Genomic DNA, 27,686 nt, shown 5'->3' with positions numbered 1-27,686 from the left:
TAAAAGTATTGAACCTCTAATGCAGAAGAACCAAAGACCATTTGTTCTTCTGTTCTCCCTTTATGACCACCCGTTTTTGACAGAGATGCTGAAATAGGCCAAAGATGCAAACTGATGAATCAGCCCCCCTAGAGATATGCAATTATAATCTGGCCTCCATATTCAAGCAGATTCTTTCACTTTCTCCTTGAGGCTGACATCTGACACGGCCGTGATAGCACACATACCTTTCAGTTGCCCTGCATGCTGTATGCTGATATTTGACACCTGGACAAACTTACACATACTTAATGGGTGGATTATTCCCAAACGTTGCGCGAGTAAAATGTTTGGAAGATAAATTATAAACTTAATGAGCAAATCCGTCAGATCAGAGGCTCCTAATAGCAAAAATGTACACCAGTTCCAGAAAGCCATTAGTCAGGCTCTAATTGGATGTAAACAGCAATTGATATCTGCTGATATTATCCTTGTGTGGGTTTTTTTTTTTTTCCTTTTCCTTATTACAACTTCAAGTTTAGGCAACTGAGAATGCCAGTGACTCACAGCTCAAAGATGACACATCTCTCCTCTTCATAACCACATGGACTGTTTCACAACACGGCTATTTTCATAAAGCTTTCATTTCCAGGCGGGGATGGATGAATGGTGAGCTTTTTCAGGAGATGCAGATGGGCGCTACCGCCTGCTGAGGTGGAAGGAAAACTCGACAGACAAGTGTCGACGATATTGTTCTACTTTCACTGAAGGCACGTATCTGTGAGGTCAAATGTTTCACGTGTGTCTGTGATACCACTGCAGCTCTGGAGTGAATCTGCTACTTCATATGGGTAATATAGGGACTAAACAACTAAGGAGGCATATGTGTTGTAAAGCAGTCCCACCGCCTGCCTTGTGCCTTCAGTCTTACTCCAACACATTCAGCATGAATCCAGCACTTATTTTTGACACTAAGGTCCGCCAGCAGTGTCCTGTTTCGTGTTTGATGTAAATTAATGCGTGCCCCTTGGTCATCCTCAACAGACTCCTTTCATGACCACACCTTAAAAATACCGCCTTAAAAACCAACCTATTAGACTGATTTATGTAGAAGAATTACATGAAAATGTAAAATTGCTGATCATTGGCCAACTGATGTGCCTTAAAGTGAGTTTTTCATCACTTTAGCTCACCAGCAAGGGTCAGCAGGGCACGCTGCAAAAATAAATAAATAAATAAAAACACAGGTGATGTAAAGAACCAGAACCACTATGTGCTGAATGCATGATACACTAGCCATTTCACTTTGCCATTACTCTGCCACTGTCTCAATGTGAAGCTGATTTCTAACGGATCTGGAGCACTGTGAAGGAGTTAGAGCTGCATGCTCTTCTTCTTTTCATGTTTCTAATTTAATGGCCATGCCTGCAAGATTTACACAAACACTGAGGGTTCCCAGTGCAAACTGTTAGCACATTTAAAAAAAAAAAATAAATAAAAAACGAGTCTACATTCGTTAAAGCTTTGACTGCTTTGGTGCTTTTAGCTAAATGTCTATACAAACACTTTTACAGTCACACACTTGCCACATTACATAGCAGCAGGGGGGCACTTCTCAAAATAAAATGTGACCCAACACATTTACCAGAAGGGTCTGTGAGGTAATAAAACGTCTCCTTTTTTGGAGGGTGGGGTGATAAGCTCCTGAACCCCAGTCCTACACCCCACAGCTGGGCTGCTCTGCAGAGTTTCAGTCGCACGGTGTGAGGAGGAGGGGTGGGTGAATCTGCAGGACTCTGCTCACCACGCCTCGGTACGGTGAGTTTGTCAGCCATATTGACTACCTCTTCTCCGGTCGTGGGAGACTAGCGGAGGAGTCTCCCTCCAATGAAGCCTGTATCACTATAGCTACACTCTCAGTACGCACCGTGTCCGGGAACGTGAAACGGTCTATTTTTAATCGCTGTGGATATATAAAGTACTGCTGCCTGCTGGAGGGGGTGACAGTTGGGACACATCCTCGAGCGCAGCTAGGCGTTAGAGGTGAGTTTGACCGTCTTCATCTCTGCCTGTCGTCCTTCTTTTCCTTTAAGCCGTCCATTATGAGAAGGGATTTATTTTCTTCTCTGGGCTGCAGAGCGGCAGCTGTGTCTTTATTTGAACACTCTGGGCCGCTGACGAGCGGCACAACTTATTTTCTAGCGCACTTTGACTGGCAGGTTAAAGGCGGCGTGCCCCCGGTTTGGCTTCACCTCAGTTTCTAACCGGCTTCGTGCACGTTTTAGGACGGGAGGACGGGTGAGTAAGCCCGTGTCGCTTTCCTCTGAAGGGCTCAGTGTCAGTCGGTGTTAGGCAACAGAAGAGGGTAGTCATGGCAATTAGTTGTCATGTCTACTTCGAGATTCAAGCGGAATATATATGTGAGCTTTCACGAGCTCCTCTGAGCGCTTCGATAATGATTTCAACAGCTACCCGGGAGAGCTTGAACGTGCCCGCCTTTGCTGTTGAAATTCAGGCGAGGTCCTGTTCACGTGCTGGAAGGGACTGATGCTCTGGTGGGGAAGAGAAAAAAAAGCTCGCAGCGGAAAGAATGTTTCTTGCGCCGTTTGCAACTTTTGTGGTGCTGACAACGCGCCTTTCTTTCTGTAACAATGTCGAAAACAGCCGCTGCTGAAACACGATTAGCACATCGTTCACACTGAACTGTTAGCAGGTGCAGATACGGCATTCGGGGACTCGTGTGTTGCGGTCACCGCACTTTGAGATACTTGCGGTCGATTTAAATTCCGCTTTTTTTTTAGCGCTGCCTCCAAGATTATACAGGCGATACTGTAACGTAAAAACAAATAACAACTTCGATTTAAGTCTGACTTTTTTTGTTTATCAGCAAGATGAGGATATGTTAACGTTGGCAACCTTGGCCTTAGTTTATCATTTTCAAGTTTAGGCGCTAAGCTTGAAGCACGCGGACCAGTATGGCTTTTGCACATAAATAACGGTTTTCAATTCAGTCACAGTAGCGCGCGCACACACACACATGCAGGACGCTAGCGGTCCATCTGGCACAAACAGATGCTCTGTCGGCGTCAGGCAAATTACGAGCTGCTGATAGGCACAGCGAGTGAATTTATTGGCCATTATTCCCATCGCTCAAATTCTCCTGTTGCTCTCGAGCCCGCCCACTCGTGGGACCGAATTACAACTCATTTGAGAAGGAGGCTCTCCGCACCATGACATCAGATACCCTTGACTGCTGGTTTTAGATTTCTCTCGGCTGCGCTATTTTTTTTTTTTTTTGTAACCTGTTGAATAATCCCACGGCACAAGGCCACAAAAAGAGAATGCTAATGCTTGTCCTGACCACACGTCCATATAGCTGTTAATTCCTGAGAAATGTTGCTGTAAGACCACTTAAATGCAGAAGAAGAAAGCTTTACAGCAGAAGTTATTAATGAAGGCTTGAAAGTACATGCTTACTCATTGGCTAATTAAAGAGACTTGTCATTACGATTAAACTTCGTATTTGTAAATAAACCCTCACTGTATCAAAAATGGTAACCGTGACATAAATGTAAAGACACTAAAATGGCAATAACAGCAGTATCCCTCCGCTATTTTAAGAAAGAGAATAGGCCCTGGTTTTCTTTATTCTTAAAAAATTTAAACCAACTTGCACCAACCAAAAGAATGTTCATAATAAGACAATTTGCCAGCTGGAAGAATTTAGACAGAGTATTCACACACCAGCTGTCAACGTGAAACTCCTCTACTATGTTATGGCTATGGCTGTGTTCGTACTGAGTGCAGTTTTCCCTTATCAGCCTTGTTAATGAAAATTTAGACTTTTATGGTGTTTTGTTGCTATTTCCATTCTATCGTAGTCTATGTAAGCACTTTAAAAGTTTAGAGACAGTATTTACATTGTCTGTTTACATTTCTTCTGTTAATTATAGATGCCTGTCAAGTCTAGTTACATCTAAAACAAAGGAGAAATGTGCCAGAAACATCTATTATTGTCATTCGGTGCATTGTGAAGGTGCATTCATGCATGGGTAACAAGTTTAAATGGTCAGAGTTGAACCAGGAACATGCTTTGCATTGCAGCTGGAATTTAAGTTTAACACTAAGCAACAAAAGTAATGGTGAATCTTTAACTGTTCAAGTGGAAAAAGAGATCAAAAATATAAAACGCAGTGAGTTATTACTGTTGTTCTACTTTTTTCACAAACATAAGGCTGACAGCTTGCAACATCTTAAGTAATATGCCAGAAATATGCCTTTCTGTCTCATGTATGTTGGTGTAATTTATCACATCAGTTGTTACGTTGGAGCATATGTAGTAGTATCAGCTGGGAACAGGGAGCCAATACTTTAGCTCCAGAGGCCTGTCGCAGACTGATGCTATCTAGTTTCTCTCATTTCTCCCTTATTTATTGTGCCTCAATCTCATGTCCTCTCTTTCACTTTCTTTGCCTTTATCTGCTCTGTTTCCTGCACACTTTAAAGCTGGTTTAAGTAACTCAGTGCGTGAAGAATTCTGACACAGAGGTTACGGTTTTGGAGGGACAACAAATGCAAACGTCCTTCATGCACGTCTGTAAATAAAACGGGCTGGTTTCAAATTCAGCCATAGTCATTACACATGCATCTGGAGCTAGTCTTTGTTTTTGGCTGATTAGCGTGGTCTTCTGCGGTTGGCTGTTGAGATTCAGCGTTATACTCCATCCCGTCCCCCAATCCTACCCATTCTCTGCCTCCCATTTCCTCCAACTGAGAGGGGGAAAAAAGTCAGCATGTAAGCTTGGAGCACTTGGAGGTGATTCCAAAAAAGCTGCTGTTTGTGCCATAAATTTTATTATATTTGAGAAACTCATGAAAATTCACACCTTTTCAGTGGCTTGAAAGGAGTTTGTGTTAGCTCAGTTAGTTTCAGAGGTCACACCTGGGACAAGCCATTTGCGTTTTATCACAAAGTCTCCCCTCCTGACATTCACAGAGGGGTCAATTGGCTCTTTGGTGGTTTAAGTAAAGCTTTGTTTTCTAAGCAGTTGGTGCCGATTCCTGCTGTTGTAACAGCTGCTCAAAGTTATGAGTGTGTCAGCCCTGGCACTTAACAGCAGGACATTTTGTGGCTTCTGCAAACACACATGTAATGACAGAGATTTACCGTTGCAAGTATTTCACAGCAACAGTCGCCCTTTGTTTTTTATGTTTAAGCTATCACTATGTAAATTAACAGAATAAAGGAAACCGGTGATGTTGTCAAGAACTGTTGAAAATAATTGAACGAGATCCAGCTCCACATTTCTGAATGGGGTTTCATTACCTTCCCCCTCCCCCCACCACCACTTATTTTATTTTATTGCCATTTTTAAATGGCAAAGAAAGTCAGAACAGTATTTCCCAATATGAATCACAGCCCAACTTAACATGATTAAATGGCAAAGGAGGGACAAGTAACAGAGGTCTGTAAAGGCGACTGGAAAATCTATAAAAGTCTGTAAATTTTTTTGATATTAAGTTAGGGCTGTGCGATCTGACCAAAATCTCATATCCCAATATAAGAATTCTATCGTCCGATAACGATATAAATCACAAAAATGTAACATTTTCTGTAAATTATGTGAATCTCAGGCAGCTCGACTTGCGTGAAGTGTTTCCAGCTGGAGTCGTGTTTTAACCTATGCATGAAACTATACATTTTTAGACATAGTAACGGCCGCCGTTTTCTTTATTACACGGCGTGCTGCAGGGAAAAGCCTGTTCTAACGTTTGAGTCTAAGGTTTATTTTTTAGCACCTGGCGGCTCTTTTTTGCTTCTCATCCGTAAATAATCTGCTCTTTCACGTGATTCATGTGAAAAATCTCAACAGGATCTTGAGCTTTATTGTGAAAGGTTTATGTGGAACATAAACAAGCGGACACGCGATGCTGTTACCGTCGTTGTTGCTAACGACAACGCATAAAAACAGGCGCTTGTCCGTCCCTAGTGTGGTTATATTAAATATAAGAGAAAGAGAGAACTTTAAGAAATTAATAAAAACTACAGTGACCATCAAAACCATGAAAAAATAAATATTGCCGTAAACAGTTTATTTTGCGACACCACGAAACAAACGATAGCGTAAAATGAAACGATCGACGTTTTTATATCGTCATCCGATATATATCTTTATATCAAACAGCCCTATTAACAGTGTTGATATCAACTGGGAAAACGAGAGAGATGAAAGAAAGCAATGTTCACATTGAGAGAGGTTTCTTTTTGCATGAATGGGGACCTGAAAGCTATATCTTTTTTTAAGTGACCCTGTGGTTTCACTAAATATATTACATCACTTTTTTCTAAGCCTGTCTACACAGTGCAGACCTGTGTGTGCTGTGGGTTTTTTCTTTTTTGAACGACTGGCTTTATACTGTTTCACAGAACACAGACGTAAAACCACTTCAACTCTCTTAGCATTCAGTGTCTTCACCTATCTGCTGGCTGCAGGTATATGGGTCAAGTGAAGCTTTGAATTCTTACCGACTTTCTCTCTCTCTCTCTCTTTTTTTTTTTTTTTTTTTTTTTTTTTTCTTCTTCCATCAATTCACTGTTGTAGTCCTTCCTCACTGTCTCTCACCCTCGATGTGAAATAGAAAGACACAGAGCAAGCAGAAGGTGTTACAGGGTTGGAAGAAAATTGCACAAGGTGACTCAGCTGATAAACTCATCCCAGGCTTTAGATTTTGCAGTCTACCTGCTTTAAATTTAAGTTTTCCAGCCAAGGGACTTATGCTGATAATGGTTCAGTTTCTTCTGGTTCAGTCTAGCTGTTATTAAATTGTGGATGAAGTTATTTTAGATCTATGAGACACTTTCTCATCTTTCCTACCTACAGCTGAAAATGGTTTCAACAATGAATTTGTTGCATTGATTGTAATAGGGCTTCTAGTGAAAAAGCTGTTAAGGCCAGCAGGAGCGATGGAACTGTCTGAGTTATTTATGCATTTGTGGTGCTGATACTGATATCTGTTTTTAGGGTGCTTAAAAAAATCCAACATCAATACAAATTGGTCAGTATTTATATATCAGTGCTTCCCACCACAAGTAGAGCTCTGTTGGATCTGGTTTGCACTGTATGTTAACAGCTGTCAGAGTTTGTTTGGTAGATAATTAATCTCACTGTTATTTAGAAAGTTCAGTTGCTGCTAGCCTGCTATCACCTGTACTTTCTATCTTGTGATTTCCATAGCTCTCTAGTTAAGTGGCTGTTCTGGTGTTAGTTTGTGCATATACACTACTTGCATATAGATAATTCATAGGTCCAATAAATATATAATTTCAGCATATCTGGTATGCTTAAGAACCAATATTGGAAGTAAGTAACATTTATTAAGAGCTTTACACAAAAAAAAGTAAAATTAAAAACATTAAGTGCCATAATAGCCAATAAAAAGATAAAATAAGACACAATTAAGAAAAAGATTTCTAAAAGACAAACAAATGAATAATAATAATAATAATAATAATAATAATAATAATAATAATAATAATAATAATAATAATAATAATCCAATAAAATCAACACAAAGCCTGTTTTATTAAAAGTTTTTACTGCTTTTTAAAAGCACCCACAGAGTCAACTAGACGTAGTTGTGGCGGTAGACTCTTCCATTGCCTCGGTCCCACAGACTTAAAGGCTCATTCTCCCCAGTCTTTAGTTGTGTACAGCAAACAACTAACAGATTCTGAACCCGAGAAGATGGTGAGGAGCAGTGTATATAATCTGGACCTTGGCCGTGACTTATTTCGTATGTTATTACAAGGATTTTAAAATGAATCGTAAACCTGTTGGGAGCCAGTGTAAAGAGTATGAATGCTAGTGATGTGGACTTGCTTTCTAGAAGATGTTACTAGCCTGGCCGCAGCATTTTGTATTGCTTGGAAGTGTGAAAGTAAAACTTTGTCCAAGCTGGTAAGCAGGCCATTACAGTAATCTAAATGAAAAAACAAAAACGATAAACATTATTTTCCATTTCAACTAAGGAGAACATAAGTCACAGTTTAGAAATGTTCTTTAAATGAAAGAAACAGGAATCGAGACAAAGATTTTATATGCAAGTCAAACCCCAAAGAAGAATCAAATATTACACTAAGATTCTGAATGCTGGACTTAGCCGTTGAACAAAAAACGTACGAGTCTGACTCATTTTAGGTTATAGTTCACAAGGAGCTATAATTATGGTCTCAGCATTGTTGGTGTTCAAAGCAAGGTAATTGCTAGCAAGCTTATACTAATCTGGGTTAAATAAGATGGACTAGGGTGGATAAAGCTGAATGTCATTGGCATCGAAATGATACGAAACGTAATTAAAAGATTTTAGATTTCCACATAATGACTGCGAGCTACACTAGAGTTTCCTCTGACTCCACCCTGCCTAACCATAGTTCACCATCTTTCAGTTCCTATCCCAAAAGTGGTAGAGATATATCCCGGACAGGCAAGTGTACTCAGTTACATGTCCTATAGATAGTGCAGTATTGTAGATAATGGAGATCAACATTCTCTTCTGGAGAAATTATGAAATGACACAATTTCTTAATTACAAAAGATTTTTATCGGCACAAACTGGAAACCCTGATGTATCTTTGATGGGCAAATATCAGCTGATATCAGGAAACCAATGTACACTACCAGTCAAAAGTTTGGACACACCTTCTTATATAATGATTTTCCTTTATTTTATTTACATTGTAGATTCTCACTGAAGGCATCAAAACTATGAATGAACACGTACGGAATAATGTAGTAAACAAAAAAAGAGTGAAACAACTCAAAACATGTTTTATAATTTAGATTATTCAAAATAGCCACCCTTTGCTTTGATCACTGCTTTGCACATTTTTGGCATTCTCTTGATGACCTTCATGAGGTCGTCACCTGAAATAGTTTTCAACACTCTTGAAGGAGTTCGCAGGGATGCTGAGCACTGGTTGGACTTTTTGCCTTCACTCTGCGGTCCATCTCATCCCAAACCATCTTGACTGGGTTTAGGTCAGGTGACTGTGGAGGTCAGGATATCTGGTGCAGAAATCCATCACTCTCCTTCTTGATCAAATAACCCTTGCACAGCCTGGAGGTGTGTTTGACATCTTTGTCCTGTTGAAAAATAAATGTTGGTCCAACTAAATGCAAACTGGATGGGATTGCATGTCGCTGCTGGATGCTGGGGTAGCCATGCTGGTTCCATGTGATATCAATTGTGAATAAATCCCCAACAGTGTCACCAGTAATGCACCCTCACCATTACACCTCCTCCTCTATGCTTCACGGTGACTATCTAAAAGACACGGTGGGTCGAACCAAAACTCTCAAATTTGGACTCATCAGACCAAAGATTTTCATCAGATGTCCATTCCTTGGGTCTTTTGGTCCAAACAAACTCTTCTGATTGTTGCTTTTCCTTAGTAGTGGTTTCTTAGCAGCTATCTGACCATACAGTAAAGGTCTGATTCACACCAGTCTCCTCTGAACAGTTGATGTAGAGATGCTACTGGAACTCTGTGTGACATTTATCTGGGCTCTACTCTGAGGTGCTGGAAACTTGTGTTTTCTGAGTCTGGTGACTCGGATGGATTTATCCTCAGCAGCAGAGGTGACTCTTGGTCGTCCTTTCTTGGGGCAATCCTCATGTGAGCCAGTTTCGCCATAGTATTTGATGGTTTTTGCGACTGCACTTGGGGACACATTCAACGTTTTAGCAATTGTCTGGACTGACTGACCTTCAGTTCTTAAAGTCATGATGGACTGTTGTGTCTCTTTACTTATGAAATCTAAAATTTGTCAAACAGGGTTGTCAGCTGTGTACAAACCCGACTTCTGCACAATGCAATTGATGATCCCAACCCCATTAAGAAGGCAAGAAATTACGCAAATAAACTCTGACATGGCACACCTGTGAAGTGAAACCATTTCAGGCGACTACATCATGAAGCTCACTGAGAGCACATTCAGAGTTTACAGTGCTGTCATCATGGCAAAGGGTGGCTACTTTCAGGAATCTAAAATATAAGACAGAGTGATTTATCAGTTTTTTTCTTTGCTGCATAATTCCATATATCTTTCTTCATATATTTGATGTCTTCGGTATGTATCTACAATGTAGAAAGTAGTAAAAATAAAGAAAAACCATTAAATGGGAAGGTGTGTCCAAACGTTTGAGTGGCAGTTTATCTGTGAGCCTCAGTTAGCCACACAGTCTTAGTGACTGACCAGCAAACCCACACATTGACCTCCTGTGACTAAAGATAAAATGTATATTTCCTGACCAGCTGGCGATTGATTGAATTTTATTTTATTTTAATGTTTTCAATGTTGAAATCTGTTGCAAAGATGGTGTCACTAGCAGACTTGTGCGGTCACTCCGTTTGTATCGATGACACCAACTTACAACTTACATGCAGACCATATCATCATCATTTGCTCTCTGACCTTTAATGAAACTTGAAAATGTGCAACGCAAACTGGAAATGGAACATTTGCCTTCAAAGTAAAAGTTGCAGTGGTAAGGTGCAACTTTTACTTTAAAGCTGGTAAGCAGATACAATTACCAGCTAGTTTCCATTTGGGATTTTGTGATACCGGGGGTCACCGACCTGTCTCTAGGCCTGCGTAATTGGGGTTTTAGGAGTCAATGTCAATGCTATCAATCACTTGCCAAACGTGGAATACTGAATTTTTCCTCAGGACTGAAAATGCCAGATTTTCACTTGGTGGCTTCTAGCATTGTGACTGAGCCTTTGTACTGGATGCTCTTTCAGTCTATTTACCTGCTAGAAGATGACCTCACTCAGCAGTATTGTGTGATAGAAACCTGAAACTGGTCCTGTCGGAATAGAGCTTTTTTGTGATATGAAACTTTGGCTTGGGGGTGCGTTCAGTTGCTGTCACAACTGTCAGTAATAGTATTGTCCTAGTTGTCAAAGGAGCTTGCAAAGAAAAGCGTCTGGACTTCTTTAAGTTGCTTGAAGACGTTTCACCTCTCATCCGAGAAGCTTCTTCAGTTCTAAGGTCAAATGGTGGAGAGTCCCAGATATAAACCTAGTGGGAGTGACCCCCCACAGAGGGACAAAAGGACCCCCTGATGATCCTCTAATCGCCTGAGCCAAGGTGGGAAACTGGGCGTGGGTCCCAATCAGCCAGAGTTTCGGGTGTGTTCATTGTGAAACCTGGCCCCACCTTATCATGCGAATTCCTGAGGTCAGATGGCCCAGGATGTGAGTGGGCGTTAAGGCGTCTGGGAAGGGATCTCAAAACTGGATTATAGATGGCAGAGAGTTGGTGTCGTAAACCCCCGCCTCTGTTCAAAGATGGTCGCTCACAGTGGACATAGATGGCTTCTTTCACTCCTCTTTCAAACCATCTGTCCTCTCTGTCCAAAATGTGAACATTGGCATCCTCGAAAGAGTGTCCTTTATCCTTAAGATGCAGATGGACTGCTGAGTCTTGTCCTGTGGAGGTGGCTCTTCTGTGTTGTGCCATGCGCTTGTGAAGTGGCTGTTTGGTCTCTCCAATGTAGAGGTCTGAGCATTCCTCGCTGCACTGTACAGCATACACCACATTGTTAAGTCTGTGTTTTGGCGTTTTGTCTTTCGGGTGAACCAGTTTCTGTCTGAGCGTGTTGCTGGGTCTGAAATACACTGGGATGTCATGCTTGGAGAAAACTCTCCTGAGTTTCTCTGATACACCGGCTACATAGGGGATGACAATGTTGTTGCGTCTGTCCTCCCTCGCTGGTGTCTGATCTTCTTTTCTGTGCCTCTTTGCTGACTTTAAGAACGCCCATTTAGGATAGCCGCACGTTTTAAGTGCTTCCTTTACATGTGTGACACACATGTAAAGGAAGCACTCAAAACGTGCGGACAGAGAGGACAGATCAGCCGAAACTCTGGCTGATTGGGACCCACGCCCAGTTTCCCACCTTGGCTCAGGCGATTAGAGGATCATCAGGGGGTCCTTTTGTCCCTCTGTGGGGGGAAACTCCCACTAGGTTTATATCTGGGACTCTCCACCATTTGACCTTAGAACTGAAGAAGCTTCTCGGATGAGAGGTGAAACGTCTTCAAGCAACTTAAAGAAGTCCAGACGCTTTTCTTTGCAAGCTCCTTTGACTACGATGACCTGGATGACTGAGAACCTTCACAGACATATTGTCCTAGTTGATGTGGTCAAACTACAGCTGCTGCTACTGCTGACAGTACAATCAATCTTTAGTAGTCTTAAATATGTTCCTGCCCTCTGAAGGTGCCAGTGTTTCAAACAGTAATATTAGTTTTGCTCACTCTTCTTCTAGAATAATGATTTAAAACATGATTCTGTCCTACATCTTCCTATTTTAACAAGTACTATTTCAAGCGGTAGTCTAGAGGTCACTCGTATTACAATCTTGGCTTAGTTGAGATGCTTCTGCACCTGAAGAAAGAAGCTCATCTGGCTTCCAAAGCTCTCTTTGAACGAAAATGTATTCTGAGCCAGGTAGACCTTTAGGATTTGGGCCTCATAAGACGCTGATGTGATTATGGAAGGCTTGACTGAGACTGAGCAGTGCATTGATTTGCAGGTCATGTTGTACAGTTTTCTGACACATCAAAGGGACTTTTTAAAAGTGAGAATTTGTAAATTTACAATGCTCTCAGATGTGACTATAAAATTTCAGTTTGCCTCAAGACTATTCAAATATGTAGAAATCCTTCTGCCAGCCTTCTAATAGGATGGAAATATGTAGGGCAGTTATTGACCACATTAAATGGATCTGCAGTGACTTCTGTAAAGTATTTAACTGAGGTTAGTTAGCAGTTCAATGTAGTTGTCCAAGTTAATTATTCTTTAAATAATTTTTACTGTTTTTTCTGTTCAATAGCCTAATCCTTTAAATGTGATTATTGTAAAGAATGTTTTATGCAGAGACATGTAAATTCTTGGCTGAAGTCCTCAAAATAATTTTCTTTTAGTCTTGGAGGCGTAGGTTTGTTTAAATTCACTCACTAATAGTTAGACAAACAAAGCATAGCAGAGGCTGACTGCACTGATAAGTCAATTTGAGAACACACACTTTGAAACCAATTTCTTTTAGATCTAAACACCATCTTTATGACATACTGAATGTTTTATTTGTCCCAGTTTACAAACCAAACCTAGTTTCCATCATTATTTCGAAAATAAAAACAAAATGAAGAACTCTTCCATAATTCTTCTTGGATGGCTTCTTGTGGTCATATTAATTAGTGTAAACCTTTCCAGTAACTCTGAGATATTTAGAGAACCAAAATCTTTCACTTTGTTTTTCTTGTCAGACCGAGCCTAAGCCTGTGTCTGAGCCTGGTTTAATGCTATGTGCTGACACTTGTGGAAGGTCTATTTCTAGCCCCACACATCACAAAGATCTGGCACCTACGGGACACCTACTAACTGCTCTCCTTACATTCTAATCATTTTAGGTAACAAGATGTACTAGATAAACCCACACTGTCCAGAGAACATAACATTTCTCAGTAAGCAAGTTATGATTTGTCATAGAGATCATGCAAAGGGCTTTGTAAACCCCCACCACCCCCACCCGTTTTGTCCCCACTTACTGGTTTGTTTCTGTTTCTTCTTTCTTTCCCTGATTTTCTCTATAACTAACCACTGTCCTCTACCTACTCTATGGTTCTCATTTGTTTTTTATGCTGAGTTTAGGACTGCTCCTCTGTTACAGCTTCATCTGAACACTGAGGAATTCTGCTGTAGTCAAAGGATCTCAGTAACATCTGTGTGTGTACAGTATGGTTGTTTGCTAAGTGTTGCTAGTTTAGTTTGTCCCTTTTTCATAACGTACTTGCAGTAAAACATGAAGTTAATAGTGGTTCAGTGATTTTTGTGACGTAATCTTATATCAAATGGCCAGTTTGTCCTGTTTTGACAGTGTGACCATGTCAGCAGTGTTCTGTTTGGAAAGGTTTGCATTTCCCCTTATTCCTTATTAACCTGCAGCAACTGATAAATCTGTTTTGTCAGGGCTATTTTCAGTCAGCGCACACATGGTTTAGAAAGAGATGTACGTAAAGGATTATTGAAGAGGCCTAATCCCACCTTTACAGGTAATATAACAGTTCAGTCACACAGTTATATTGTGTGACTGACTGCGGTGTAATGAAACATCACATAGTCAGACACACAAAGTAAATATGTTACAATAAAGAATTGTAACATCAGATTAAACAGTAACAGATTGTTTGATAAATGGTAAATGGCCTGCATTTGTATAGCGCTTTTCTAGTCCATAGGACCCCAAAGCGCTTTACACTACATTCAGTCATTCACCCATTCACACACACATTCACACACTGGCGATGGCAAGCTACGTTGTAGCCACAGCTGCCCTGGGGCGCACTGACAGAGGCGATAGACTGTTAGACAACTATGTGCTATATAGTTGTCCAGATAACAGTTCAAATCAATATATAGGTCGTTAGGAAACTCCAGTGAAGACTGATCTGTACACAAGGTCTAAGTTTTAAAGTGGGGAAAAATAAATATGTGCAGTAGTGCATGCAGCACCGTAGCAGCAGAGATGGTAGTGAACTGACTACAGCTTGTTCGTCTGCAACGAAGTTTCCTAACCAGTAGGAATTCAGAGGAACACGGTGGTGTGGAAAGTAGCACTGATGCCTTACAGCAAGAAGGTTCTGGGTTTGAATCCAGAATTCAGTCTGGGCCTTTCTGTTGATACAGCCGTGCAGCACGTTACACTTAACTGATGACAGGATTTCTCATTCGGCAGCTTCCTCATAGCTCTCACACATCCTTGCTAAGAGGAGTTTACATGCCTGAGCATAATGAAAAGCACCTTGCGTACATCCAGGAAACTCACTTCAGTTGCTGACTTTTAGAGAGCAAAAAAATTCTTGAGTTGGAGAAAACCCCGTAGGAACAAGGAGCACATGCACACCCCACACAGAAAGGCCACCCTCAGAAGCCTGGGTATCTGAACCCAGAACTCTGTTGCTGCAAGGTGGCAGTACTAGACCCGTGTATTGGTCGGGCTCTAGCATTGAGTGTGTGTCAGCAGTGTTTTTGTAGCCGCAGTATTAAAAATGACTAGGTATGTACATTTATAGTGAGGAGATGTGAATTCAGTTAGTTTATGTATGCACAGTGTGACTAAAATGTGGGAGGTTTATCTGTTACAGCAGATGCTGTGAAATCATCCATCCATCCGTTTATCCATCATCTTCCACCTATCTAATTCAGGGTCGTGGGGGAGCTGGAGTCTATCCCAGCTGTCACAGGGCTGTGAAGTGTATATTAGAAAAATTACCACGTAAGGAAGTGGTTGGTATAATGAAAGGAAACGCAGTGCAAACTGTTGTCAGCATGAACCCAATCAGCAGATCCTTTGTTTTTATCTTTCTGTTTTCTAATCATAGCACTGTTCTGTCTTCAGCACAAATGTATAATTGTACTATAAGAGAACCAAGAAATATAGAAGAAACACACTACAGCAGAGCCCTGGGGCTACGTCTACCTTATGTTGTTTTTTTCTGTTATTTGTTGACATTTGCTTTCATTGTTGCTTTGTGTCTCAGGCGCTGGTGCCCCGGAGTGAGGCAGGAAGACGGAGGACGACTTCTTTCTGTTTCATCAGCAGCAGGGGACAGGAGAGCGGAGAAAGATGCCCAAACCGGTTAGTACCTACATCAGGAATGAATGGTTGACTTACTAGAGTCATGTCATAGTTACTCCCTGTATTGCTATTCTTAAGTCCTGCAAGGTTTTCCCAATCATCAGATTGCAGGGTTTTGGGGGAGTTGTTGCATCGATTTAGGTTTGTATCTTTTTTTTTTTTTTTTTTAATTCTGTGCTATGGGCAAAGCAAGGATCTAATTGCTCATGTCAGCAGCATGTAAGGTTCCTGAAGGTTTGGATTTGCATTTTGCAAATGATTATAAAAGAAATGAATGACTTGAGGATGTTAGAAGATGGCAGCCCATTCAATTAGCTCTAAATTTGCCCAGCTAATGCATTTGCTGGACAGTGGGTTTGTCTGGGTTGTTTCACACTTATGCACACTTCTGATTTCTGGGGCTAGAATAAAGACAATGCAAAATTTAGGTTTCCTGTATATGTGAACAACCTTGAAGTTTCAGGGGCTTTCACACATAAACACCAATTAGTTTGTTTGTTTTTATCACAGTGAGTCAATTTGTCTCTTACAAATATAACATTCAAGAAGATATTAACCACACAACCTGAGGATCATCATTTTATGTACAGTATCTGCTGAGCTCTTGGTTTTTCCTCCATTGAATACTCAGGCTAAAGCTTCTGTCAGAGAAAAATGGTTGGCTGTAAGCTCAGGATGGGTTTTGGGTTCTGGTTGGAAAACCGAAACCATTGTTCTTTTCCTTTTCCTCAAGTGTAGCTGGAGGCAGTAGTACTGGTGACATGAATTACATGAGTCTAGACTTTCTTTTCAGCTCTACTAGTCAGAAGTAATGCTTTGTAGGACAACACAGAGTTTTGGGATAACACACACGCATGCACAGAGGCACAACAGTCGTCCACTTTGTGGGATTGTCCTGTCTGTTGAGGGGGAAAAAACCCACAAAGAGGGCTTTCTCTGCTCTATTTTTAAACTGAAGGACACTGGGAGCTTTCATTTTGCTGTGACACAAACGTGTAGAGGCTGAGATTGCACTGCCGCTTAAATAACAGGATTATATTTTGATGGCTGTGATGTATTTTCTGTCTATTACTTTAATATTACTTTAGAAACACAATGTAAACTCCTCAGCATGATATAAACAAAATTAAAGGCGGTGGTTATGAAGAAATATAGAATTTTATTCCAGATTTAAATACTAACCAAGATCTAACAGAACCAGATGTTTAGTAAAAGTCAATTGTGGTTTTCCAGCCTTAGTTTGGTGAACCAGCTCAATGCATCGCTATAAACCTCAAGCAAATAATAATAATGGGTTCAAAGCAGATTACAGATGGAGCAGATAGTGATCATTAAAAACTAAAGCAAGGGCAGGAAGCTGGACGTTACGGGGCTTTTATGATCCTGCTGCACGTACACGCTGGCTGCTTACACGGTTTTCTTGAGCCAGAGAGCGACAGGACTGAACCCTTGGCCCATCAATCTCGGTAATGGGGAATTAGGCCAGACACAATTCCTGGAAAGAGGAGATTGTGGGGGAGAAGCAGCAAGAGGATGGGAGGTGAAGCATGAGACACAAGGTAATAGAATAGAAAGATGAAGAGATGCAAAATGATGAAACGGCTCATAAGAAAAAGGATAAAAATGACAGAAGAGCAGAAGACGATAAAATGTTCCTGTCCATAAAGATGCCTTCGGAGGGTTTGTGATATGAAATAATTTGGGGTAGTGTTACAGGCTTTTACAACAAATTTGAATACTTACGTAAAGAGGTTAGCTCTGCGAAACAATCAGAGATGGTGCTGAGCCAGATCAGATGGGAATTGCTGGAGAAATTGTGTGGTGGGAGGATGGAGACAGCGCTATGGACAGATAGATGGGGGGTTGGGGTGCAGGAGTGAAGGAGAAATTTGTAATGAAAGTGCAGATTATTGAAATTGACCATCGGGAGTGAAAACAAAGGGATAAAAGAGGATTTGGGAGAGGACTGAGTGATGGGCACTTTGTTCACCTCCAGTCTAGAAAAACGACACCCAAGCTACCCTTGAGGGGAACTCCCACTCTGGTTACATTACAATGCACTTTGACATTAAGCCTAGCGGTTGAATAGTAAACACATCAGCCCTTTCACTGCTTCATTTATGCATTCTGGTTTCCTGAAAATGCTTAAATGTCACTTTGGATTACAAGCTAAAGCTGAGTTCCCCCTGAAGGCATACCTATAACCATTGAGCACATAAGCTAGCCTGACTCCTTCAGCTCCAAGCTAATAAGCAACAAAAGAAGAAACTGTAGACAGGAAAAACGCATCAACAATTGAGGTGACCCGAAAGGTCTGCAAAGCATTTGTCTTGTTGGGGCACAAAGAAAGACCCTCAAAAGGCAAGACAGGCTATAAGCTAGCTAGCCCCAGGAAAGCCATTAAAAAGTGAGTTTGCACTAGATCGTAATCCTCCCTTAAGCAGTGTTTTAATGGCAAGTACACACCCCTAACCCAACATGGACGACCCCTGCTACTGACTGCTTCCTTCCTTCTTCTTTCATGTAGGTCAGAGGGGGTTGTACAAAACGAGTCTGTGTTAGGAAGCAGCCCAGAAATTGATTGCTGTAAAAACAGAGGGTGAATTCTTCAAAAACAGTGAAATGAAATTGAAATGAAATTTTCTTTTTTCTTTCCTCACATTTTCACATGTTGTACTGTGACTGAGAATTTTATATTCCCTCATCAGATAACCTTGATAATGAAACACAATACCACACCCTACCTTCACAATAACCTTGAGCTTGGATTTGGTTGGATCTTGACTATAAGGACGCTTGAACTAAAGTAGGGCTGCCACAAATGATTATTTTGATAGTCGACTAGTTACCGATTATTTTTGCAATTGGTCGACTAATCAGATCATGCATCCATTGAACGTCAAACGTACAGCTTATTGCACCAGCATGCATCTGCTCTTATATAACTATCATTATCTTACAGCTTTAAGTGTTTAAGGTATGTGCTAACTAAAAATAAAGACAAGATGATAGTTTATTAAATTTTAATGAAATTTGCAGATTGTTTCTGTGAAGTTTAATAAACTCCTTGCTATCTAAACTATAACAGGACACCGGAGTATATTCTCGAGCATCTCACACTTCTGATAATCAGCTGTCTGCTTGACGTTTGTTCAGCTGTGTAAAAACTATAACTTTAATCTCAGACAAACTGATTTACTCAGGAACAAATAAAATACTGAAAAAAGCCAAACAATAACATTTTTAAGTTATCAAGTGACTTATATATGTTTAACCTGAGTAGCGAAAGACGGCGGTGGGTTTAAAAATGATTTGCCGGGAGTCCGGTGTTCTCACGGGTTCTGGTGAGCCTTTCCCCCGCTAGCTATCGAGCTAGTGGGTAACAGACGTCTCTGAAAACGTCGGAGCGCTTTTGAAAATATGTGATGTCTTGATAAACTGAGCAGATATTTGAGGTTTATACAGCTACATTCTCGCCTGAAAATATGTTAAATGTTTATTTTGTGACCCAGAAAGAATAATAAGAGTAATATTAAAACTAACTAGCTGCCGCCATTGTTGGAAACTGAGCTGGGCTGCGCTGTGAATTCTGGATAGGTTGGGCCATGAAGTATACACCCGACCCATCCTTCAAATCTGGGGAAATGAAGGACGCATTTGTCGGAGTCACAGGAGGATGCGGTTCCTGAATTTGGACACCACTACGATACCAGACACTGCTTCTTCTTCTTCGGGGTTTAATGGCAGCTGGCATCCTTGTACATGCAGTGCTGCCATCTTCTGTTTCAGTCCGTTATTACACTCTTAAATCCTGCTACTTATTCCTGTGTCTTTTGGGATCTTACAAAGCTTCAAACGATGCGTCGACTACCAAATAAGCTGCCCACGATTTTGATAGTCGACGTAATTGTGACTAGTCGACTAATCGTGGCAGCCCTAGACTAAAGCAACATCTGAGATCAAGCTGAATGTGACCTTGCATAATGTAAGTTATTACTGTTCAAATCCCAAGAACTTTTATGCAGCTTTTAACAGAAATTGACAAACTTCTTATGTTCTGCAAAATCACTTTTCTGGTGATTTCTTAATGCTAAAACTGTTCTACATTTAGAGACATTAATCTTTGGCCGCCAATGCCAACTTCTATTTCTTGCAGTACATATATCCATCAGGAGTCTAGACAATGATGTAAGCTTGATTTGTTTGTGGTAGGGCTGTTTGATATAAAGATATATATCGGATGACGATATAAAAACGTCTATCATTTCATATTACGCTATCGTTTGTTTCGTGGTGTCGCAAAATAAACTGTTTACGGCAATATTTTTTTCATGGTTTTGATGGTCACTGTAGTTTTATTAATTTCTTAAAGTTCTCTCTTTCTCTTATATTTAATATAACCACACTAGGGACGGACAAGCGCCTGTTTTTATGCGTTGTCGTTAGCAACAACGACGGTAACAGCATCGCGTGTCCGCTTGTTTATGTTCCACATAAACCTTTCACAATAAAGCTCAAGATCCTGTTGAGATTTTTCACATGAATCACGTGAAAGAGCAGATTATTTAAAAAAAAAAAAAAAGCCGCCAGGTGCTAAAAAATAAACCTTAGACTCAAACGTTAGAACAGGCTTTTCCCCGCAGCACGGCGTGTAATAAATACTCACAAAGAAAACGGCGGCCGTTACAACTTATGTCTAAAAATGTATAGTTTCATGCATCTGTTAAAACATTCGACTCCAGCTACATGACGCGCAGCTGGAAACACTTCACACAAGTTGAGCTGCCCGAGATTCACAGAATTTACAGAGATTGGAGATTGTTACATTTTTGTGATTTATATCGTTATCGGACGATAGAATTCCTTTATCGGGATATGAGATTTTGGTCATATCGCACAGCCCTAGTTGGTGGAGGCTTGCAGTCCCATGGCAGTAAATCGGTTAAAAAAATGTCTACCCTTAATATACTGTGTGCATGTGTCATTATTTATGACACATGTTTGATTGTGTGCTGCCCACTTAAAATTAAAAAATGAATTAAAGGGAAAAGACTCCCTTTCGAGGTTGCCGGGTTTAGGTCTTGATCAGTTAGACTTTGACACTTCAGATGTTCGGAGCCTGGCTTGACTGTGATGTGCGTATCGTGTATCATTACAGTCGACATGTTTGTTTTACCCATCCTCATCTGCCGGGTCGAAGCCAAAAGTTTAGCTGCTCACAGAGGCCACACGCAAAGCCAGCGTTTGTAGAGAGACCCACTTCTCTCTACTCATTTCACTTGATGATCATTTTAATGAAAATATTTGAAGTTTCAGCGACATGTCTGCCTGGGTGAATGCAGAATGTGTTGTTTACTTGTTTGCTGTGTGTGTGTGTTTGTAGGAATGAGCAGGCATCAGGCCTTTTAATCTAGGGTGTGAGATGCAGCGGGGGATCATACATTATTGATTTATTGCGGCGTTTTGCACATGTTGCCCCTCCTGGCGTTGGTGTCCCTGAGGGCCAGGGGCTTGTAGAGAGGGGGCAGTGAGCCCTCGCTGGAGGCTATAAATATTTTACACAGCCATTTTCATTTATATAATGGGAATTATCAAGTCACTAAATCTAATTAGAGGGAGGGTGTGAAGATCAGCACTACTTCCACCTCCTCTCCCCACCCTACATTCAGTCACTGCTTCAGCTATATTTTCAAAATTTGTAGATAAAACATTAACATTTTAATTGTAAACTTTTATTCATTGTGATCTACAACTTAGTGATTTGGAGAAATAATCGTATGATGTGATTTTAACCATCCAAACGATTCAGTTGTATTTCAATGGAAGCTTGGTGTGGTGTAAAAACGGCAAGGTTCCATTCAGCAGTTTTATGTATGGACCTCTCTAATGTTGCTGGGACTGAATGGGAGGAAATCTCTGCAACCAGTTTCCAGAATCTGGAAAATCATTCGACAAAGCTGGATGCCATCATACTGATGGTCATCATTAGTGATGCACTGATATACAGTATCTGTATCGGCCAATACTGACGATGTTGACTGACACCAGTGGCAGGTAGTTTGTGTCACATTTATTGTGAGCTGGCAAAAAGTAAAAAAAAATTCTCAAAATTGATGCATATAATGGTTTCAAATAACTTTCAGCTCATCCACAGACTGATGAGCTAACACTGTGGCGAGATGTATATCTATTTGCAATTCACAAGAATTACTACTACAATAGTAATACAATAATAGTACTATAGTATTGATCAGAAATCCATCAAACTTACTTTACAGTAAATTCTCACTGCCTCTCCACTGATTAGTACTCAGATCTAACACTTTCGAAAACACATTCTCAATATTGATACATTTATTTATACATAAAATAATAAAGAACTTCATGATATAAGTGAAATACATTAGCTGGGGCCTTCCAATCCCCATTATGTTACCATTAGTAATATAGTTAACGCTCACTTTCACATGGTTTTGAACAATGTTAATTTGTCCCAGCTGTGACTGTTAGTGAGCCTCCTTCTCAGGGGTTAGTTTGTGCCGCACAGCCAACCAAATGAAGCTTACTGTAGGGCCAACCAATCAGGTTTTACAAAGAAACCAGTAAGAGGCGGGCAGTATAGCCTCAACATTTGACAGACTACATTTTAAGAAAATTTGCAGTTATATTTCTGACAGTGTAGGAAAAAAAAATACTGAATGCTTTTATTGGCACTCAGCTTTCAGGCAGCAGCATTTATAAGTAAATGAAGGATTACTTTTCCATCCTTGTTACTGATGGCATACTGCCTCATATAAAGTGTAAATCTAATGAAACAAGGTGCCTGCAGCTTTATTTTATTATAGTGATATAATGCTCTGTCAGTAGTATTGCAAATGACACGGCACAAGTCAAATATAAGCACAAACTGTTAACTGGAAGGTTTTAAGTAGAAGCACAAAATAGCTGCAGAACACTGTTATATACTGCCTAAATTCATACTGGTTATCACAGAAGGTATGATATGGGATGACCCTATAAAGGATATATGTGATGGAAAAAATTGTATGTTGTGGCTCCACCACAAATTTTGTTTGTATTGGTAACCAATGGTAACCAAAGTATAATAATAATTTGAGGGAGAAGGAAGAAAAATCCACCTTTTATTTTCTCGCTGTTTCCTGAGCTGGAGGAAAGTATTAGATTTGTGCTGCCCTTCACTTTTTATTCTTGCTTGGATGTATTGTTTTTTTTCTCTGCATAACTGCAGGCAAAGCGAGATCTTCCATGCTATCCTCTCCCACTTAAGACCGCATCAGCCCTCATTACTGTGTAATTTCCCAGCGCTGATGTATGGATTTTTACTGTGAATCCATAATACCTGACTTTGAGAGCGAAAATACAAACAGCCATTTGAACAAACCCGAAGCAAAACACACTAGTCATTAATGTGCTGAATAAAAAGAGGTGTGGAAGAACAATGGGTCTAGGAAAGCAAAACGATGAATGGAAAACGGGTGAGGCAGAGGTGAGGAGATGAAGCTTGACAGAGGGCAGGTGTTAGATGAGATAAATGGAAAGATCATGCATGATGATGAAGCGCTGAAGGTGGCAGCATAGCCCCCGGTTGCCTTTAAAGCCTCTGTTAACCAGCTTAGCTACCAACAGCTTTTAATTATGGCTGTCTGAGAGTGTTCCTCCCTCACACACACTAACAGTCAACAGGTGGGCTGTATTGCGTGGGCAGCCTGAGCCTGTACACACTAGCCTACTATTTAGCTGTCACTACTTGTTATGAATAACATGCAGGGACTGGAGGATGCTGGTAAACACTGGAGCTACAGGCACACGGGATCCATTTCTCCAGAGTCTCCTTAGATGGAATCTTATTACAAAAACTGATATAGTATATAGTGTTTCAGCTCATCTGCAGTGCAAATAAATATTTCTGCTCTCTGTAGCTCCACTCAACTTTATGGATCTTTCTCTTCATGGCTGTTTTCACACATGCCCTGCAGACCTTTACTTTTCTATATACCTGACAGAGATGCCCCTGAGAAGACAGATGCCCCGTGTATCCAGATTGGACAATAAACTGTCTTTAACCTTCTTTAAAAAGCCACATGAACCCCATAGTTTTCTGTTCTTGCTCAACTCCTAAAGCTAGGAGATATAAATTTTTTCGATAATATGATTTTTTTCAAGTGTTGTAACAGATTGCCGCTGTTACCTTACGCAGTTTTCTGTGTTCTTCTTTTTTTTTTGTTTGTTTTTTGTTTGATGTTGTCTTTACTAAAGTATGTCCAAATAACAGGCACACAATTTTTATTTGGTACAAGCTAGTAGAGCTCAGTATTTGACTTTTCCTCCATGATGTTTGCATGTTAAAGCCTGGAGCCGTGTGACGACACACATGCTAGTGTGCTTTGAAGCAGACAGTACATAGTGAGGAAGTATTAACAGAAGTTAAAACAAACAAACAAAAAAGCAGAAATAACAAACATGGGAACAATTAGTTCGATTAGAGGATCTCAGTGTTGGTTTTGATTCAAGCCCTAGTGCAGGTAATTCTAAATTCGCAGCTGAATACCAAACAGACTATTTCTAGTAGTGTCATGTGGACTCTATACTGGTCTGTGCTACATTAGAGAATTTCCATGTTTGGTCAATGTCACAACCTGATTCTCCAGGCAAAGTCCAGTGTTCATTTGTGGTAATGGTGTCTGGTCCCATATTAATGGCTGTCAGTCAAGATATCATAAGAAGCTGTCCTCAGAGACATGCTGATCATGTGGATTGACGTCATAAGGTTAATATTGTTAACAGTCTACATCAACATAAACAAATCCATGAGGTGTCATGTTGCAGTCAGGCATGATTTTCTACAAACAGCTACTTTTGTTGTCGACCAAGTGAAAGCAAAGGGATCTTCCTGTGCCATCACTCAAAGCGGTGCTTGTGAAATTTACTCATGAATTTTGTAAAGTTTACATTAATAATGTATTTATTTATCATAGCTATTTAACTTTAAACATGTTTGTGTCGTAACAAGTTCAAGCTGTGTTTCAACATGTTGTCTGACTACAACAAGCTATGTGACTGTTAGCGCGCACACTTGTGTGTACTTAACGGGAGTCCTGTTTAGAATAGACTATAATGAGTTTATGACATAGACAGTAGAAAAACTGACATGCTGATTGCATAAATCTAATTTTGATGCCATGACCTGAGCGTTGTTGTTGCTGCGTGTATGTGGAACAAAAAGATGTTATGTGTTTCTCTAAGTTTTATCAGCTGGAGTGAGTCAACAGTAACAGAATAGACTGTGGTCAGTAAACTGCTGAGACCGCCTGCTTTATCTGTTAACAGCTATCAGCAAGAAGACATGGCATGGTTCTTCATCAGTTTGTCCCACTCTCTCTCTGTCACACACAGACACACACAAATACAAATGTTAAAACAGCTCTTGCTCACATGCGTACACACAAATCTACAGCTGGAGTCTCATGTACAATATAGTGAACACTTTATATAAAGAGTTGTTTCAGGTATTTTTTTTTTTCTTTGCAACTAAAAATGGCAAAACATACATCGTAGCGATTTCTCTACAAGTCAGCCTGTTAGAATGTGGTGGTGTTGGGCTGTTTGTTGTTGTTTTGTTTTTTACTGTAACTTCATGTCTTTGGGCTACTGGTCAGACACAACTTAAAAAAAAACAACATATTAGTCAGTGATAACTTGAAGTCGATATCTGCACAATGCATTTTCTGAACTAAAACATGTGGGAGAAATAACACAAACAATCATTTTAGCCTCGCTTGTTTAACGTCGGTTTAGCGTTTTCTTCTTTTACTGTTGCCTGTCTGTTGAACCGATGAGCTTTTCTTTCATCTCAAGAGAGGACGATCCTTTCTAGGCCACCCTGTCAAGTGTTAAAATCCCTCATTAGGACGCCCACATGGCTTTTTAGAAAATTACATTAAAATGTGCCACTGGGATGTTGCTGTGAGGTATTATCATGTGGAATACATGGTGTACAGTGTGTGCACGTCATATGCCCCATATGGCTGCACTCTCATACATACGCACAAATGTCAGTCTTGTTGTTAAATGCATGCACACACACACATATACACACCACCATATGGTAGTGTTCCCATGCTTTCCCCGCATCTACTGCACAAACACTGTTCCCTCTTCAGACTTCAAACACACTTCATTTTTCACAAGCACATTATCAATACATTAACATGAGTAATTATATTTAAAGTAACAGCTACACAGTAACAGTGTGAAAAGCTATTTGGGTCTGAATTCCTGTTTATCCAGTTTAATGACAGAAACTTGATCAAAAATGATTGTGGTGATCAATAATAGTTGAGTAAGGGTTTGGTGTTAAAACTGAGGCCCAGTCAGTGTAGCAAACATCCACAATCTTGTGCTGCGGTCAGCCCGACAAAAATGAGGTAGCTGGTTATGTGTTGCAGCTGTGTGCGTAGGAACAGCCCCCTAGGAGCTGTTGGGTAACGAGTCTCGTAAGATCAACCTTGGATGCAATGTCAGACCAAGAACATTAAATGATGCCCTCATTTTCAAAATTACTTGAATTGGGACCTTTTTTTTTTTTTTTTTTTTTAATTTCTTTCTGCATGTGATAGGAAATTCATTGACATTAAGAGTCAGTAACCCACGCCAAGTCTTTGTGTGTACTGCTTTCAAACTGGCACTTTCACAGTTTCTGATCCATCAGCAGTGTGGTTGGGACATAGTTCTGGCATGTGGACAAGGCTTACGGGAGTGTTAGCTGCTGTGACTGTACAACATGCTGATGCAAAGGATTCTCCTGGTTTTGGTGGGAGTGTTGCCATCGACAAGAAAAGTAATTCAGTTGTTCAGATGCCAGAAGTGCACAGAGGCTATTGGGTTATTTATCATGCTTGTAGCTGAGACATTGTAGAGTCAGAAATGGAGTGTGTAAATAGTGAGTAATTAAATAAAATAATAAAATAAAATAAATCCATACAGTGAAGCAGCTGCTCATTCTGTCCTACCTCCGTATGTTATGAGTATAGTCCGTACTGTCTTAGAGGAGTCGCCTAAAAAGTGTGGACTGCGGCTGGTGGTATATAGTTTAGCACAGTGTGGGGTTTTTTGTTTTTTACAAGAGAGGACCTCACTTTGGTGTGGAACTTATTGGGAATTTATTAGTATCTTTGCAGACAAAAAGATGCAACACATTACAGGACGAGAGGGAAAATATAGAGTATAATATACACACTTTAGTGTGTGTGTGTGTGTGTGTGTGTGTGTGTGTGTGTGTGTGTGTGTGTGTGTACCCACTGTCTGTCGTATATTTTTCAGGTCAGTAGAGCTGTCTGTGATTTCTTATGATTGATGCGTAGGCATCATCTCTTTGTCTTTGTGTGTCTCTAAATATTACACACACACACACACACACACACACACACACACACACACACACACACACACACACACACACACACCTTACTAGTTCCTTATGCAGCAATTTTGTACTTGAAGTGCATTTTATTGCTTTTGTTGTATGCATTTATACTTCAGAGCTGATGCAGGATTGACAGAACTATGACAATAAGAAAAACTCCATATGTCCACACTGGCAGATTACAGTAGTTATTGGATAGCATAGTGAGCAAGCTAGATACAGTTACATTCTATTACATGTAGTTTCACAGGGGTTACTGCAAAGCAGACAGTTGTTAAGGTGGCTGCAGTGTTTGCATTTCTGGGAAGGTATAAGTTAAGCGATTGCATAGATTTCTTATAGTAGTATAAAACGGCATAAGACTGGTAGTTTTTACTGTATCATTGTTATTTCTCATCTCCTCTGTGCCTCTCTCACTCCCCTCTCACTTTCTGCCAGGGTTACTTGAGGATAGTGCCAGTTGGTGGTTGGTTTCACTGCAGAGAGGGTTTCATACTGCGGCACAGGGCATTATAATGTATTGCACCTCGAGTGGGAAGAGAGGAATAGATGCACA

The 27,686-nt window shown here is 40.4% G+C and overlaps 1 protein-coding gene across 4 annotated transcripts in view; it reads left to right on the top strand.

The window, feature by feature from the left end:
• The first annotated feature begins 1,678 nt into the window (after positions 1-1,678).
• The window catches only part of LOC146690260 (radixin), a 47,076-nt gene continuing 21,068 nt past the window's right edge, over positions 1,679-27,686 (top strand). The window contains exons 1-2 of one of the 4 annotated variants that reach the window (XM_085435243.1): positions 1,679-1,792; positions 15,590-15,687. In XM_085435243.1, the coding sequence (XP_085291369.1) occupies positions 15,676-15,687 (12 nt within the window). In that variant the 5' untranslated portion in view covers positions 1,679-1,792; positions 15,590-15,675. The other 3 variants (XM_085435242.1, XM_085435241.1, XM_085435244.1) reach the window with 3 other exon arrangements.

Source organism: Copadichromis virginalis, linkage group LG16 (assembly GCF_057382275.1).
Source record: "Copadichromis virginalis isolate Kocher_CV1m ecotype Utaka linkage group LG16, C_Virginalis_male_GT1.1, whole genome shotgun sequence".
In the NCBI taxonomy this organism is placed as follows: domain Eukaryota; kingdom Metazoa; phylum Chordata; class Actinopteri; order Cichliformes; family Cichlidae; genus Copadichromis; species Copadichromis virginalis.
This window is presented reverse-complemented; position numbering and strand designations above follow the sequence as displayed.